The 15,044-nt window shown below is 36.4% G+C and overlaps 1 protein-coding gene across 1 annotated transcript in view; it reads left to right on the plus strand.

Moving 5' to 3' along the window:
- LOC661974 (serine protease gd) overlaps positions 1 to 14,305 on the plus strand; it is an 83,493-nt gene extending 69,188 nt beyond the window's left edge. The window contains exon 12 of the mRNA XM_064358204.1: positions 13,603 to 14,305. Coding sequence (XP_064214274.1) covers positions 13,603 to 14,240 — 638 coding nt within the window. The 3' untranslated portion in view covers positions 14,241 to 14,305. The remainder of the gene's footprint in view (positions 1 to 13,602) is intronic.
- Positions 14,306 to 15,044: the final 739 nt, after the last annotated feature.

Genomic DNA, 15,044 nt, shown 5'->3' on the forward strand with positions numbered 1-15,044 from the left:
TTTTGACGAGGCTAAATTTGTGCCGATATTTTCCGAACGGTTAGTCGTAGCGACTTGATTCTTGCAAATTTGGATTCCGCCGGTCATTCTACGTTAGAAACACTCAATTCTAAGGACATAAGCCTGAATAGAAGGAAAATAATGAAGATTATTTGGTTTTAATAAATTTTGACAAGGTTAAATTTTTGCCGATATCTTCCGAACGGTTAGTCGTAGCGACTTGATTCTTGCAAATTTGGATTCCGCCGGTCATTCTACGTTAGAAACACTCAATTCTAAGGACATAAGCCTGAATAGAAGGAAAATAATGAAGATTATTTGGTTTTAATAAATTTTGACGAGGTTAAATTTTTGCCGATATCTTCCGAACGGTTAGTCGTAGCGACTTGATTCTTGCAAATTTGGATTCCGCCGGTCATTCTACGTTAGAAACACTCAATTCTAAGGACATAAGCCTGAATAGAAGGAAAATAATGAAGATTATTTGGTTTCAATAAATTTTGACGAGGCTAAATTTTTGCCGATATTTTCCGAACGGTTAGTCGTAGCGACTTGATTCTTGCAAATTTGGATTCCGCCGGTCATTCTACGTTAGAAACACTCAATTCTAAAGACATAAGCCTGAATAGAAGGAAAATAATGAAGATTATTTGGTTTTAATAAATTTTGACGAGGTTAAATTTTTGCCGATATCTTCCGAACGGTTAGTCGTAGCGACTTGATTCTTGCAAATTTGGATTCCGCCGGTCATTCTACGTTAGAAACACTCAATTCTAAGGACATAAGCCTGAATAGAAGGAAAATAATGAAGATTATTTGGTTTTAATAAATTTTGACAAGGTTAAATTTTTGCCGATATCTTCCGAACGGTTAGTCGTAGCGACTTGATTCTTGCAAATTTGGATTCCGCCGGTCATTCTACGTTAGAAACACTCAATTCTAAGGACATAAGCCTGAATAGAAGGAAAATAATGAAGATTATTTGGTTTTAATAAATTTTGACGAGGCTAAATTTGTGCCGATATTTTCCGAACGGTTAGTCGTAGCGACTTGATTCTTGCAAATTTGGATTCCGCCGGTCATTCTACGTTAGAAACACTCAATTCTAAGGACATAAGCCTGAATAGAAGGAAAATAATGAAGATTATTTGGTTTTAATAAATTTTGACAAGGTTAAATTTTTGCCGATATCTTCCGAACGGTTAGTCGTAGCGACTTGATTCTTGCAAATTTGGATTCCGCCGGTCATTCTACGTTAGAAACACTCAATTCTAAGGACATAAGCCTGAATAGAAGGAAAATAATGAAGATTATTTGGTTTTAATAAATTTTGACGAGGTTAAATTTTTGCCGATATCTTCCGAACGGTTAGTCGTAGCGACTTGATTCTTGCAAATTTGGATTCCGCCGGTCATTCTACGTTAGAAACACTCAATTCTAAGGACATAAGCCTGAATAGAAGGAAAATAATGAAGATTATTTGGTTTCAATAAATTTTGACGAGGCTAAATTTTTGCCGATATTTTCCGAACGGTTAGTCGTAGCGACTTGATTCTTGCAAATTTGGATTCCGCCGGTCATTCTACGTTAGAAACACTCAATTCTAAGGACATAAGCCTGAATAGAAGGAAAATAATGAAGATTATTTGGTTTTAATAAATTTTGACGAGGTTAAATTTTTGCCGATATCTTCCGAACGGTTAGTCGTAGCGACTTGATTCTTGCAAATTTGGATTCCGCCGGTCATTCTACGTTAGAAACACTCAATTCTAAGGACATAAGCCTGAATAGAAGGAAAATAATGAAGATTATTTGGTTTCAATAAATTTTGACGAGGCTAAATTTTTGCCGATATTTTCCGAACGGTTAGTCGTAGCGACTTGATTCTTGCAAATTTGGATTCCGCCGGTCATTCTACGTTAGAAACACTCAATTCTAAGGACATAAGCCTGAATAGAAGGAAAATAATGAAGATTATTTGGTTTCAATAAATTTTGACGAGGCTAAATTTTTGCCGATATTTTCCGAACGGTTAGTCGTAGCGACTTGATTCTTGCAAATTTGGATTCCGCCGGTCATTCTACGTTAGAAACACTCAATTCTAAAGACATAAGCCTGAATAGAAGGAAAATAATGAAGATTATTTGGTTTTAATAAATTTTGACGAGGTTAAATTTTTGCCGATATCTTCCGAACGGTTAGTCGTAGCGACTTGATTCTTGCAAATTTGGATTCCGCCGGTCATTCTACGTTAGAAACACTCAATTCTAAGGACATAAGCCTGAATAGAAGGAAAATAATGAAGATTATTTGGTTTCAATAAATTTTGACGAGGTTAAATTTTTGCCGATATCTTCCGAACGGTTAGTCGTAGCGACTTGATTCTTGCAAATTTGGATTCCGCCGGTCATTCTACGTTAGAAACACTCAATTCTAAGGACATAAGCCTGAATAGAAGGAAAATAATGAAGATTATTTGGTTTCAATAAATTTTGACGAGGTTAAATTTTTGCCGATATCTTCCGAACGGTTAGTCGTAGCGACTTGATTCTTACAAATTTGGATTCCGCCGGTCATTCTACGTTAGAAACACTCAATTCTAAGGACATAAGCCTGAATAGAAGGAAAATAATGAAGATTATTTGGTTTCAATAAATTTTGACGAGGTTAAATTTTTGCCGATATCTTCCGAACGGTTAGTCGTAGCGACTTGATTCTTGCAAATTTGGATTCCGCCGGTCATTCTACGTTAGAAACACTCAATTCTAAGGACATAAGCCTGAATAGAAGGAAAATAATGAAGATTATTTGGTTTCAATAAATTTTGACGAGGCTAAATTTTTGCCGATATTTTCCGAACGGTTAGTCGTAGCGACTTGATTCTTGCAAATTTGGATTCCGCCGGTCATTCTACGTTAGAAACACTCAATTCTAAGGACATAAGCCTGAATAGAAGGAAAATAATGAAGATTATTTGGTTTCAATAAATTTTGACGAGGCTAAATTTTTGCCGATATTTTCCGAACGGTTAGTCGTAGCGACTTGATTCTTGCAAATTTGGATTCCGCCGGTCATTCTACGTTAGAAACACTCAATTCTAAAGACATAAGCCTGAATAGAAGGAAAATAATGAAGATTATTTGGTTTTAATAAATTTTGACGAGGTTAAATTTTTGCCGATATCTTCCGAACGGTTAGTCGTAGCGACTTGATTCTTACAAATTTGGATTCCGCCGGTCATTCTACGTTAGAAACACTCAATTCTAAGGACATAAGCCTGAATAGAAGGAAAATAATGAAGATTATTTGGTTTCAATAAATTTTGACGAGGTTAAATTTTTGCCGATATCTTCCGAACGGTTAGTCGTAGCGACTTGATTCTTGCAAATTTGGATTCCGCCGGTCATTCTACGTTAGAAACACTCAATTCTAAGGACATAAGCCTGAATAGAAGGAAAATAATGAAGATTATTTGGTTTTAATAAATTTTGACGAGGTTAAATTTTTGCCGATATCTTCCGAACGGTTAGTCGTAGCGACTTGATTCTTGCAAATTTGGATTCCGCCGGTCATTCTACGTTAGAAACACTCAATTCTAAGGACATAAGCCTGAATAGAAGGAAAATAATGAAGATTATTTGGTTTCAATAAATTTTGACGAGGTTAAATTTTTGCCGATATCTTCCGAACGGTTAGTCGTAGCGACTTGATTCTTGCAAATTTGGATTCCGCCGGTCATTCTACGTTAGAAACACTCAATTCTAAGGACATAAGCCTGAATAGAAGGAAAATAATGAAGATTATTTGGTTTCAATAAATTTTGACGAGGCTAAATTTTTGCCGATATTTTCCGAACGGTTAGTCGTAGCGACTTGATTCTTGCAAATTTGGATTCCGCCGGTCATTCTACGTTAGAAACACTCAATTCTAAGGACATAAGCCTGAATAGAAGGAAAATAATGAAGATTATTTGGTTTTAATAAATTTTGACGAGGTTAAATTTTTGCCGATATCTTCCGAACGGTTAGTCGTAGCGACTTGATTCTTGCAAATTTGGATTCCGCCGGTCATTCTACGTTAGAAACACTCAATTCTAAGGACATAAGCCTGAATAGAAGGAAAATAATGAAGATTATTTGGTTTCAATAAATTTTGACGAGGCTAAATTTTTGCCGATATTTTCCGAACGGTTAGTCGTAGCGACTTGATTCTTGCAAATTTGGATTCCGCCGGTCATTCTACGTTAGAAACACTCAATTCTAACGACATAAGCCTGAATAGAAGGAAAATAATGAAGATTATTTGGTTTCAATAAATTTTGACGAGGTTAAATTTTTGCCGATATCTTCCGAACGGTTAGTCGTAGCGACTTGATTCTTGCAAATTTGGATTCCGCCGGTCATTCTACGTTAGAAACACTCAATTCTAAGGACATAAGCCTGAATAGAAGGAAAATAATGAAGATTATTTGGTTTTAATAAATTTTGACGAGGTTAAATTTTTGCCGATATCTTCCGAACGGTTAGTCGTAGCGACTTGATTCTTGCAAATTTGGATTCCGCCGGTCATTCTACGTTAGAAACACTCAATTCTAAGGACATAAGCCTGAATAGAAGGAAAATAATGAAGATTATTTGGTTTCAATAAATTTTGACGAGGCTAAATTTTTGCCGATATTTTCCGAACGGTTAGTCGTAGCGACTTGATTCTTGCAAATTTGGATTCCGCCGGTCATTCTACGTTAGAAACACTCAATTCTAAGGACATAAGCCTGAATAGAAGGAAAATAATGAAGATTATTTGGTTTCAATAAATTTTGACGAGGTTAAATTTTTGCCGATATCTTCCGAACGGTTAGTCGTAGCGACTTGATTCTTGCAAATTTGGATTCCGCCGGTCATTCTACGTTAGAAACACTCAATTCTAAGGACATAAGCCTGAATAGAAGGAAAATAATGAAGATTATTTGGTTTCAATAAATTTTGACGAGGCTAAATTTTTGCCGATATTTTCCGAACGGTTAGTCGTAGCGACTTGATTCTTGCAAATTTGGATTCCGCCGGTCATTCTACGTTAGAAACACTCAATTCTAAGGACATAAGCCTGAATAGAAGGAAAATAATGAAGATTATTTGGTTTCAATAAATTTTGACGAGGTTAAATTTTTGCCGATATCTTCCGAACGGTTAGTCGTAGCGACTTGATTCTTGCAAATTTGGATTCCGCCGGTCATTCTACGTTAGAAACACTCAATTCTAAGGACATAAGCCTGAATAGAAGGAAAATAATGAAGATTATTTGGTTTCAATAAATTTTGACGAGGTTAAATTTTTGCCGATATCTTCCGAACGGTTAGTCGTAGCGACTTGATTCTTGCAAATTTGGATTCCGCCGGTCATTCTACGTTAGAAACACTCAATTCTAAGGACATAAGCCTGAATAGAAGGAAAATAATGAAGATTATTTGGTTTCAATAAATTTTGACGAGGTTAAATTTTTGCCGATATCTTCCGAACGGTTAGTCGTAGCGACTTGATTCTTACAAATTTGGATTCCGCCGGTCATTCTACGTTAGAAACACTCAATTCTAAGGACATAAGCCTGAATAGAAGGAAAATAATGAAGATTATTTGGTTTCAATAAATTTTGACGAGGCTAAATTTTTGCCGATATTTTCCGAACGGTTATTCGTAGCGACTTGATTCTTGCAAATTTGGATTCCGCCGGTCATTCTACGTTAGAAACACTCAATTCTAAGGACATAAGCCTGAATAGAAGGAAAATAATGAAGATTATTTGGTTTCAATAAATTTTGACGAGGTTGACTTGATTCTTACAAATTTGGATTCCGCCGGTCATTCTACGTTAGAAACACTCAATTCTAAGGACATAAGCCTGAATAGAAGGAAAATAATGAAGATTATTTGGTTTTAATAAATTTTGACGAGGTTAAATTTTTGCCGATATCTTCCGAACGGTTAGTCGTAGCGACTTGATTCTTGCAAATTTGGATTCCGCCGGTCATTCTACGTTAGAAACACTCAATTCTAAGGACATAAGCCTGAATAGAAGGAAAATAATGAAGATTATTTGGTTTCAATAAATTTTGACGAGGTTAAATTTTTGCCGATATCTTCCGAACGGTTAGTCGTAGCGACTTGATTCTTGCAAATTTGGATTCCGCCGGTCATTCTACGTTAGAAACACTCAATTCTAAGGACATAAGCCTGAATAGAAGGAAAATAATGAAGATTATTTGGTTTCAATAAATTTTGACGAGGTTAAATTTTTGCCGATATCTTCCGAACGGTTAGTCGTAGCGACTTGATTCTTGCAAATTTGGATTCCGCCGGTCATTCTACGTTAGAAACACTCAATTCTAAGGACATAAGCCTGAATAGAAGGAAAATAATGAAGATTATTTGGTTTTAATAAATTTTGACGAGGTTAAATTTTTGCCGATATCTTCCGAACGGTTAGTCGTAGCGACTTGATTCTTGCAAATTTGGATTCCGCCGGTCATTCTACGTTAGAAACACTCAATTCTAAGGACATAAGCCTGAATAGAAGGAAAATAATGAAGATTATTTGGTTTCAATAAATTTTGACGAGGTTAAATTTTTGCCGATATCTTCCGAACGGTTAGTCGTAGCGACTTGATTCTTGCAAATTTGGATTCCGCCGGTCATTCTACGTTAGAAACACTCAATTCTAAGGACATAAGCCTGAATAGAAGGAAAATAATGAAGATTATTTGGTTTTAATAAATTTTGACGAGGTTAAATTTTTGCCGATATCTTCCGAACGGTTAGTCGTAGCGACTTGATTCTTGCAAATTTGGATTCCGCCGGTCATTCTACGTTAGAAACACTCAATTCTAAGGACATAAGCCTGAATAGAAGGAAAATAATGAAGATTATTTGGTTTCAATAAATTTTGACGAGGTTAAATTTTTGCCGATATCTTCCGAACGGTTAGTCGTAGCGACTTGATTCTTGCAAATTTGGATTCCGCCGGTCATTCTACGTTAGAAACACTCAATTCTAAGGACATAAGCCTGAATAGAAGGAAAATAATGAAGATTATTTGGTTTCAATAAATTTTGACGAGGCTAAATTTTTGCCGATATTTTCCGAACGGTTATTCGTAGCGACTTTATTCTTGCAAATTTGGATTCCGCCGGTCATTCTACGTTAGAAACACTCAATTCTAAGGACATAAGCCTGAATAGAAGGAAAATAATGAAGATTATTTGGTTTCAATAAATTTTGACGAGGTTAAATTTTTGCCGATATCTTCCGAACGGTTAGTCGTAGCGACTTGATTCTTGCAAATTTGGATTCCGCCGGTCATTCTACGTTAGAAACACTCAATTCTAAGGACATAAGCCTGAATAGAAGGAAAATAATGAAGATTATTTGGTTTTAATAAATTTTGACGAGGTTAAATTTTTGCCGATATCTTCCGAACGGTTAGTCGTAGCGACTTGATTCTTGCAAATTTGGATTCCGCCGGTCATTCTACGTTAGAAACACTCAATTCTAAGGACATAAGCCTGAATAGAAGGAAAATAATGAAGATTATTTGGTTTCAATAAATTTTGACGAGGTTAAATTTTTGCCGATATCTTCCGAACGGTTAGTCGTAGCGACTTGATTCTTGCAAATTTGGATTCCGCCGGTCATTCTACGTTAGAAACACTCAATTCTAAGGACATAAGCCTGAATAGAAGGAAAATAATGAAGATTATTTGGTTTCAATAAATTTTGACGAGGCTAAATTTTTGCCGATATTTTCCGAACGGTTATTCGTAGCGACTTTATTCTTGCAAATTTGGATTCCGCCGGTCATTCTACGTTAGAAACACTCAATTCTAAGGACATAAGCCTGAATAGAAGGAAAATAATGAAGATTATTTGGTTTTAATAAATTTTGACGAGGTTAAATTTTTGCCGATATCTTCCGAACGGTTAGTCGTAGCGACTTGATTCTTACAAATTTGGATTCCGCCGGTCATTCTACGTTAGAAACACTCAATTCTAAGGACATAAGCCTGAATAGAAGGAAAATAATGAAGATTATTTGGTTTTAATAAATTTTGACGAGGTTAAATTTTTGCCGATATCTTCCGAACGGTTAGTCGTAGCGACTTGATTCTTGCAAATTTGGATTCCGCCGGTCATTCTACGTTAGAAACACTCAATTCTAAGGACATAAGCCTGAATAGAAGGAAAATAATGAAGATTATTTGGTTTTAATAAATTTTGACGAGGTTAAATTTTTGCCGATATCTTCCGAACGGTTAGTCGTAGCGACTTGATTCTTACAAATTTGGATTCCGCCGGTCATTCTACGTTAGAAACACTCAATTCTAAGGACATAAGCCTGAATAGAAGGAAAATAATGAAGATTATTTGGTTTCAATAAATTTTGACGAGGCTAAATTTTTGCCGATATTTTCCGAACGGTTATTCGTAGCGACTTGATTCTTGCAAATTTGGATTCCGCCGGTCATTCTACGTTAGAAACACTCAATTCTAAGGACATAAGCCTGAATAGAAGGAAAATAATGAAGATTATTTGGTTTCAATAAATTTTGACGAGGTTGACTTGATTCTTACAAATTTGGATTCCGCCGGTCATTCTACGTTAGAAACACTCAATTCTAAGGACATAAGCCTGAATAGAAGGAAAATAATGAAGATTATTTGGTTTTAATAAATTTTGACGAGGTTAAATTTTTGCCGATATCTTCCGAACGGTTAGTCGTAGCGACTTGATTCTTACAAATTTGGATTCCGCCGGTCATTCTACGTTAGAAACACTCAATTCTAAGGACATAAGCCTGAATAGAAGGAAAATAATGAAGATTATTTGGTTTCAATAAATTTTGACGAGGTTAAATTTTTGCCGATATCTTCCGAACGGTTAGTCGTAGCGACTTGATTCTTGCAAATTTGGATTCCGCCGGTCATTCTACGTTAGAAACACTCAATTCTAAGGACATAAGCCTGAATAGAAGGAAAATAATGAAGATTATTTGGTTTTAATAAATTTTGACGAGGTTAAATTTTTGCCGATATCTTCCGAACGGTTAGTCGTAGCGACTTGATTCTTACAAATTTGGATTCCGCCGGTCATTCTACGTTAGAAACACTTAATTCTAAGGACATAAGCCTGAATAGAAGGAAAATAATGAAGATTATTTGGTTTCAATAAATTTTGACGAGGCTAAATTTTTGCCGATATTTTCCGAACGGTTATTCGTAGCGACTTGATTCTTGCAAATTTGGATTCCGCCGGTCATTCTACGTTAGAAACACTCAATTCTAAGGACATAAGCCTGAATAGAAGGAAAATAATGAAGATTATTTGGTTTCAATAAATTTTGACGAGGCTAAATTTTTGCCGATATTTTCCGAACGGTTAGTCGTAGCGACTTGATTCTTACAAATTTGGATTCCGCCGGTCATTCTACGTTAGAAACACTCAATTCTAAGGACATAAGCCTGAATAGAAGGAAAATAATGAAGATTATTTGGTTTCAATAAATTTTGACGAGGCTAAATTTTTGCCGATATTTTCCGAACGGTTAGTCGTAGCGACTTGATTCTTACAAATTTGGATTCCGCCGGTCATTCTACGTTAGAAACACTCAATTCTAAGGACATAAGCCTGAATAGAAGGAAAATAATGAAGATTATTTGGTTTTAATAAATTTTGACGAGGTTAAATTTTTGCCGATATCTTCCGAACGGTTAGTCGTAGCGACTTGATTCTTACAAATTTGGATTCCGCCGGTCATTCTACGTTAGAAACACTCAATTCTAAGGACATAAGCCTGAATAGAAGGAAAATAATGAAGATTATTTGGTTTCAATAAATTTTGACGAGGCTAAATTTTTGCCGATATTTTCCGAACGGTTATTCGTAGCGACTTGATTCTTGCAAATTTGGATTCCGCCGGTCATTCTACGTTAGAAACACTCAATTCTAAGGACATAAGCCTGAATAGAAGGAAAATAATGAAGATTATTTGGTTTCAATAAATTTTGACGAGGCTAAATTTTTGCCGATATTTTCCGAACGGTTAGTCGTAGCGACTTGATTCTTACAAATTTGGATTCCGCCGGTCATTCTACGTTAGAAACACTCAATTCTAAGGACATAAGCCTGAATAGAAGGAAAATAATGAAGATTATTTGGTTTTAATAAATTTTGACGAGGTTAAATTTTTGCCGATATCTTCCGAACGGTTAGTCGTAGCGACTTGATTCTTACAAATTTGGATTCCGCCGGTCATTCTACGTTAGAAACACTCAATTCTAAGGACATAAGCCTGAATAGAAGGAAAATAATGAAGATTATTTGGTTTCAATAAATTTTGACGAGGTTAAATTTTTGCCGATATCTTCCGAACGGTTAGTCGTAGCGACTTGATTCTTGCAAATTTGGATTCCGCCGGTCATTCTACGTTAGAAACACTCAATTCTAAGGACATAAGCCTGAATAGAAGGAAAATAATGAAGATTATTTGGTTTTAATAAATTTTGACGAGGTTAAATTTTTGCCGATATCTTCCGAACGGTTAGTCGTAGCGACTTGATTCTTACAAATTTGGATTCCGCCGGTCATTCTACGTTAGAAACACTTAATTCTAAGGACATAAGCCTGAATAGAAGGAAAATAATGAAGATTATTTGGTTTCAATAAATTTTGACGAGGCTAAATTTTTGCCGATATTTTCCGAACGGTTATTCGTAGCGACTTGATTCTTGCAAATTTGGATTCCGCCGGTCATTCTACGTTAGAAACACTCAATTCTAAGGACATAAGCCTGAATAGAAGGAAAATAATGAAGATTATTTGGTTTCAATAAATTTTGACGAGGCTAAATTTTTGCCGATATTTTCCGAACGGTTAGTCGTAGCGACTTGATTCTTACAAATTTGGATTCCGCCGGTCATTCTACGTTAGAAACACTCAATTCTAAGGACATAAGCCTGAATAGAAGGAAAATAATGAAGATTATTTGGTTTCAATAAATTTTGACGAGGCTAAATTTTTGCCGATATTTTCCGAACGGTTAGTCGTAGCGACTTGATTCTTGCAAATTTGGATTCCGCCGGTCATTCTACGTTAGAAACACTCAATTCTAAGGACATAAGCCTGAATAGAAGGAAAATAATGAAGATTATTTGGTTTTAATAAATTTTGACGAGGTTAAATTTTTGCCGATATCTTCCGAACGGTTAGTCGTAGCGACTTGATTCTTACAAATTTGGATTCCGCCGGTCATTCTACGTTAGAAACACTTAATTCTAAGGACATAAGCCTGAATAGAAGGAAAATAATGAAGATTATTTGGTTTCAATAAATTTTGACGAGGCTAAATTTTTGCCGATATTTTCCGAACGGTTAGTCGTAGCGACTTGATTCTTACAAATTTGGATTCCGCCGGTCATTCTACGTTAGAAACACTCAATTCTAAGGACATAAGCCTGAATAGAAGGAAAATAATGAAGATTATTTGGTTTTAATAAATTTTGACGAGGTTAAATTTTTGCCGATATCTTCCGAACGGTTAGTCGTAGCGACTTGATTCTTACAAATTTGGATTCCGCCGGTCATTCTACGTTAGAAACACTCAATTCTAAGGACATAAGCCTGAATAGAAGGAAAATAATGAAGATTATTTGGTTTCAATAAATTTTGACGAGGCTAAATTTTTGCCGATATTTTCCGAACGGTTAGTCGTAGCGACTTGATTCTTGCAAATTTGGATTCCGCCGGTCATTCTACGTTAGAAACACTCAATTCTAAGGACATAAGCCTGAATAGAAGGAAAATAATGAAGATTATTTGGTTTTAATAAATTTTGACGAGGTTAAATTTTTGCCGATATCTTCCGAACGGTTAGTCGTAGCGACTTGATTCTTACAAATTTGGATTCCGCCGGTCATTCTACGTTAGAAACACTTAATTCTAAGGACATAAGCCTGAATAGAAGGAAAATAATGAAGATTATTTGGTTTCAATAAATTTTGACGAGGCTAAATTTTTGCCGATATTTTCCGAACGGTTATTCGTAGCGACTTGATTCTTGCAAATTTGGATTCCGCCGGTCATTCTACGTTAGAAACACTCAATTCTAAGGACATAAGCCTGAATAGAAGGAAAATAATGAAGATTATTTGGTTTCAATAAATTTTGACGAGGCTAAATTTTTGCCGATATTTTCCGAACGGTTAGTCGTAGCGACTTGATTCTTGCAAATTTGGATTCCGCCGGTCATTCTACGTTAGAAACACTCAATTCTAAGGACATAAGCCTGAATAGAAGGAAAATAATGAAGATTATTTGGTTTCAATAAATTTTGACGAGGTTAAATTTTTGCCGATATCTTCCGAACGGTTAGTCGTAGCGACTTGATTCTTGCAAATTTGGATTCCGCCGGTCATTCTACGTTAGAAACACTCAATTCTAAGGACATAAGCCTGAATAGAAGGAAAATAATGAAGATTATTTGGTTTTAATAAATTTTGACGAGGTTAAATTTTTGCCGATATCTTCCGAACGGTTAGTCGTAGCGACTTGATTCTTACAAATTTGGATTCCGCCGGTCATTCTACGTTAGAAACACTTAATTCTAAGGACATAAGCCTGAATAGAAGGAAAATAATGAAGATTATTTGGTTTCAATAAATTTTGACGAGGCTAAATTTTTGCCGATATTTTCCGAACGGTTATTCGTAGCGACTTGATTCTTGCAAATTTGGATTCCGCCGGTCATTCTACGTTAGAAACACTCAATTCTAAGGACATAAGCCTGAATAGAAGGAAAATAATGAAGATTATTTGGTTTCAATAAATTTTGACGAGGCTAAATTTTTGCCGATATTTTCCGAACGGTTATTCGTAGCGACTTGATTCTTGCAAATTTGGATTCCGCCGGTCATTCTACGTTAGAAACACTCAATTCTAAGGACATAAGCCTGAATAGAAGGAAAATAATGAAGATTATTTGGTTTCAATAAATTTTGACGAGGCTAAATTTTTGCCGATATTTTCCGAACGGTTAGTCGTAGCGACTTGATTCTTGCAAATTTGGATTCCGCCGGTCATTCTACGTTAGAAACACTCAATTCTAAGGACATAAGCCTGAATAGAAGGAAAATAATGAAGATTATTTGGTTTCAATAAATTTTGACGAGGCTAAATTTTTGCCGATATTTTCCGAACGGTTAGTCGTAGCGACTTGATTCTTACAAATTTGGATTCCGCCGGTCATTCTACGTTAGAAACACTCAATTCTAAGGACATAAGCCTGAATAGAAGGAAAATAATGAAGATTATTTGGTTTTAATAAATTTTGACGAGGTTAAATTTTTGCCGATATCTTCCGAACGGTTAGTCGTAGCGACTTGATTCTTGCAAATTTGGATTCCGCCGGTCATTCTACGTTAGAAACACTTAATTGAAAGGAAATAAGTCCGAAAAATTGATAGTCACTGAAGAAAATTTAGTTGAAACAATTTGTAAAGTTTTCCCTATTTTTGCCGATATTCACAAAATAAAACTGAAATTTTCCATGTTTTTCAGCTGGCCACTGCGTCTGGTACTACAAAGCCCCCCTGATTGACAAATCCGACATTCTCCTCGTCCTCGGCCGCTCCGACATCTCCCATTGGGCCTCCGCCGGAGCCCTCATACGCACCGCCTCCCAAGTCACGCCCCACCCCAACTACAAGCAATACTCCGGCCACTGCGACCTCGCAATCATCAAAATGAACGAAGAGGTGATTTTCAAGCCAACCATTCGCCCTATCTGTCTCTGGACGGGCGACACCGACCTCAAAACATTTGCCGGCGTTAGGGGCGTGGTTGCTGGGTGGGGCAAAAGCTCAGAGGGGCGGCACGTCGTTGCCACGCCCCGAAAAGTTGCAATGCCGGCGGTTTCGCAAGAAACGTGTCTACGATCGCACGCAAATTTCCGAAACTTGACGTCGGATATGACGTTCTGTGCGGGGAATAGGGATGGAAGTGGGCCGTGCAATGGCGACAGTGGGGCGGGGTTTATGGTGAAGAAGGAGGGGCGGTGGTATTTGAGAGGCGTGGTCTCCACGGCGATTAAAAAGGAGGATTTCTCGTGCGATTTGAACGAGTTTGTGGTGTTTTCGGATGTGGGGAAGTTGAGGGAGTGGGTTAAGGGCGTGGTAGGGGCGGGGCTATTGAAATAACGGACGGTTTTCTTGTAATTTATTGGTTGTGACGATTATGAACTTACAATAAAAATTTTATTTTTCTACAGCCGTCAAAAAATCGTGACATTTATGCATGGTTACCTATGCGCGAAGTTTGACGTTTTTTCACTGTGAAAAAATATTATTTTTTCACGGTTTCACAGTGAAAAAATAATATTTTTTAACTGTGCAGGCAACTCGATTTTTCAGATCATTTTGTTCCAACTTATTTCTGTTACAATTTTAGTAACACGAAAAGACATCAACAGCAACCGAAATGAAGAGACGGATCGATAATGAGAGGTAGTTTTAAAGGTTTTATAATTATACAGAACAATATTACAAAACAATAATAATAGATATTTACTTTGACATATGAAAATTAAATGTGCATGACGAAAACGTGCCCCCGTTTATCCCCAGAGGCCTGAGTGAAGACGCTTGTAAATGAAAGTTATTTTCGCCATTAAAAGAAGCCGATGTAGAAGGTTGAGTGATTTTGTTTTCTTCTGTGGAGGAAGAAGGTTGAATTTTATTGGCAATTTCAATTTTATTATTCAAAGAGTCCTCGATGTAACTTTCTGCCACTGTGCTGCTTCTCCAGCCCCCATGACGTTTAATTGAAATTAGATCACCTCCAGCATTCGCCAAAAGAGTGGCAGAGCTTCTTCTGAAGCAGTGACCAGTATATTTTTTAGGTTCGTCTTTGTTAAGCCACTTTGCAATCAAACTTGGTATCTCTCCGATTTTGTTAATTCCAACATTTTGATTCACACATTTTCCGTTGGTATACTTTAAAAA

Source organism: Tribolium castaneum, chromosome 8 (genome assembly GCF_031307605.1).
Source record: "Tribolium castaneum strain GA2 chromosome 8, icTriCast1.1, whole genome shotgun sequence".
Taxonomy (NCBI): domain Eukaryota; kingdom Metazoa; phylum Arthropoda; class Insecta; order Coleoptera; family Tenebrionidae; genus Tribolium; species Tribolium castaneum.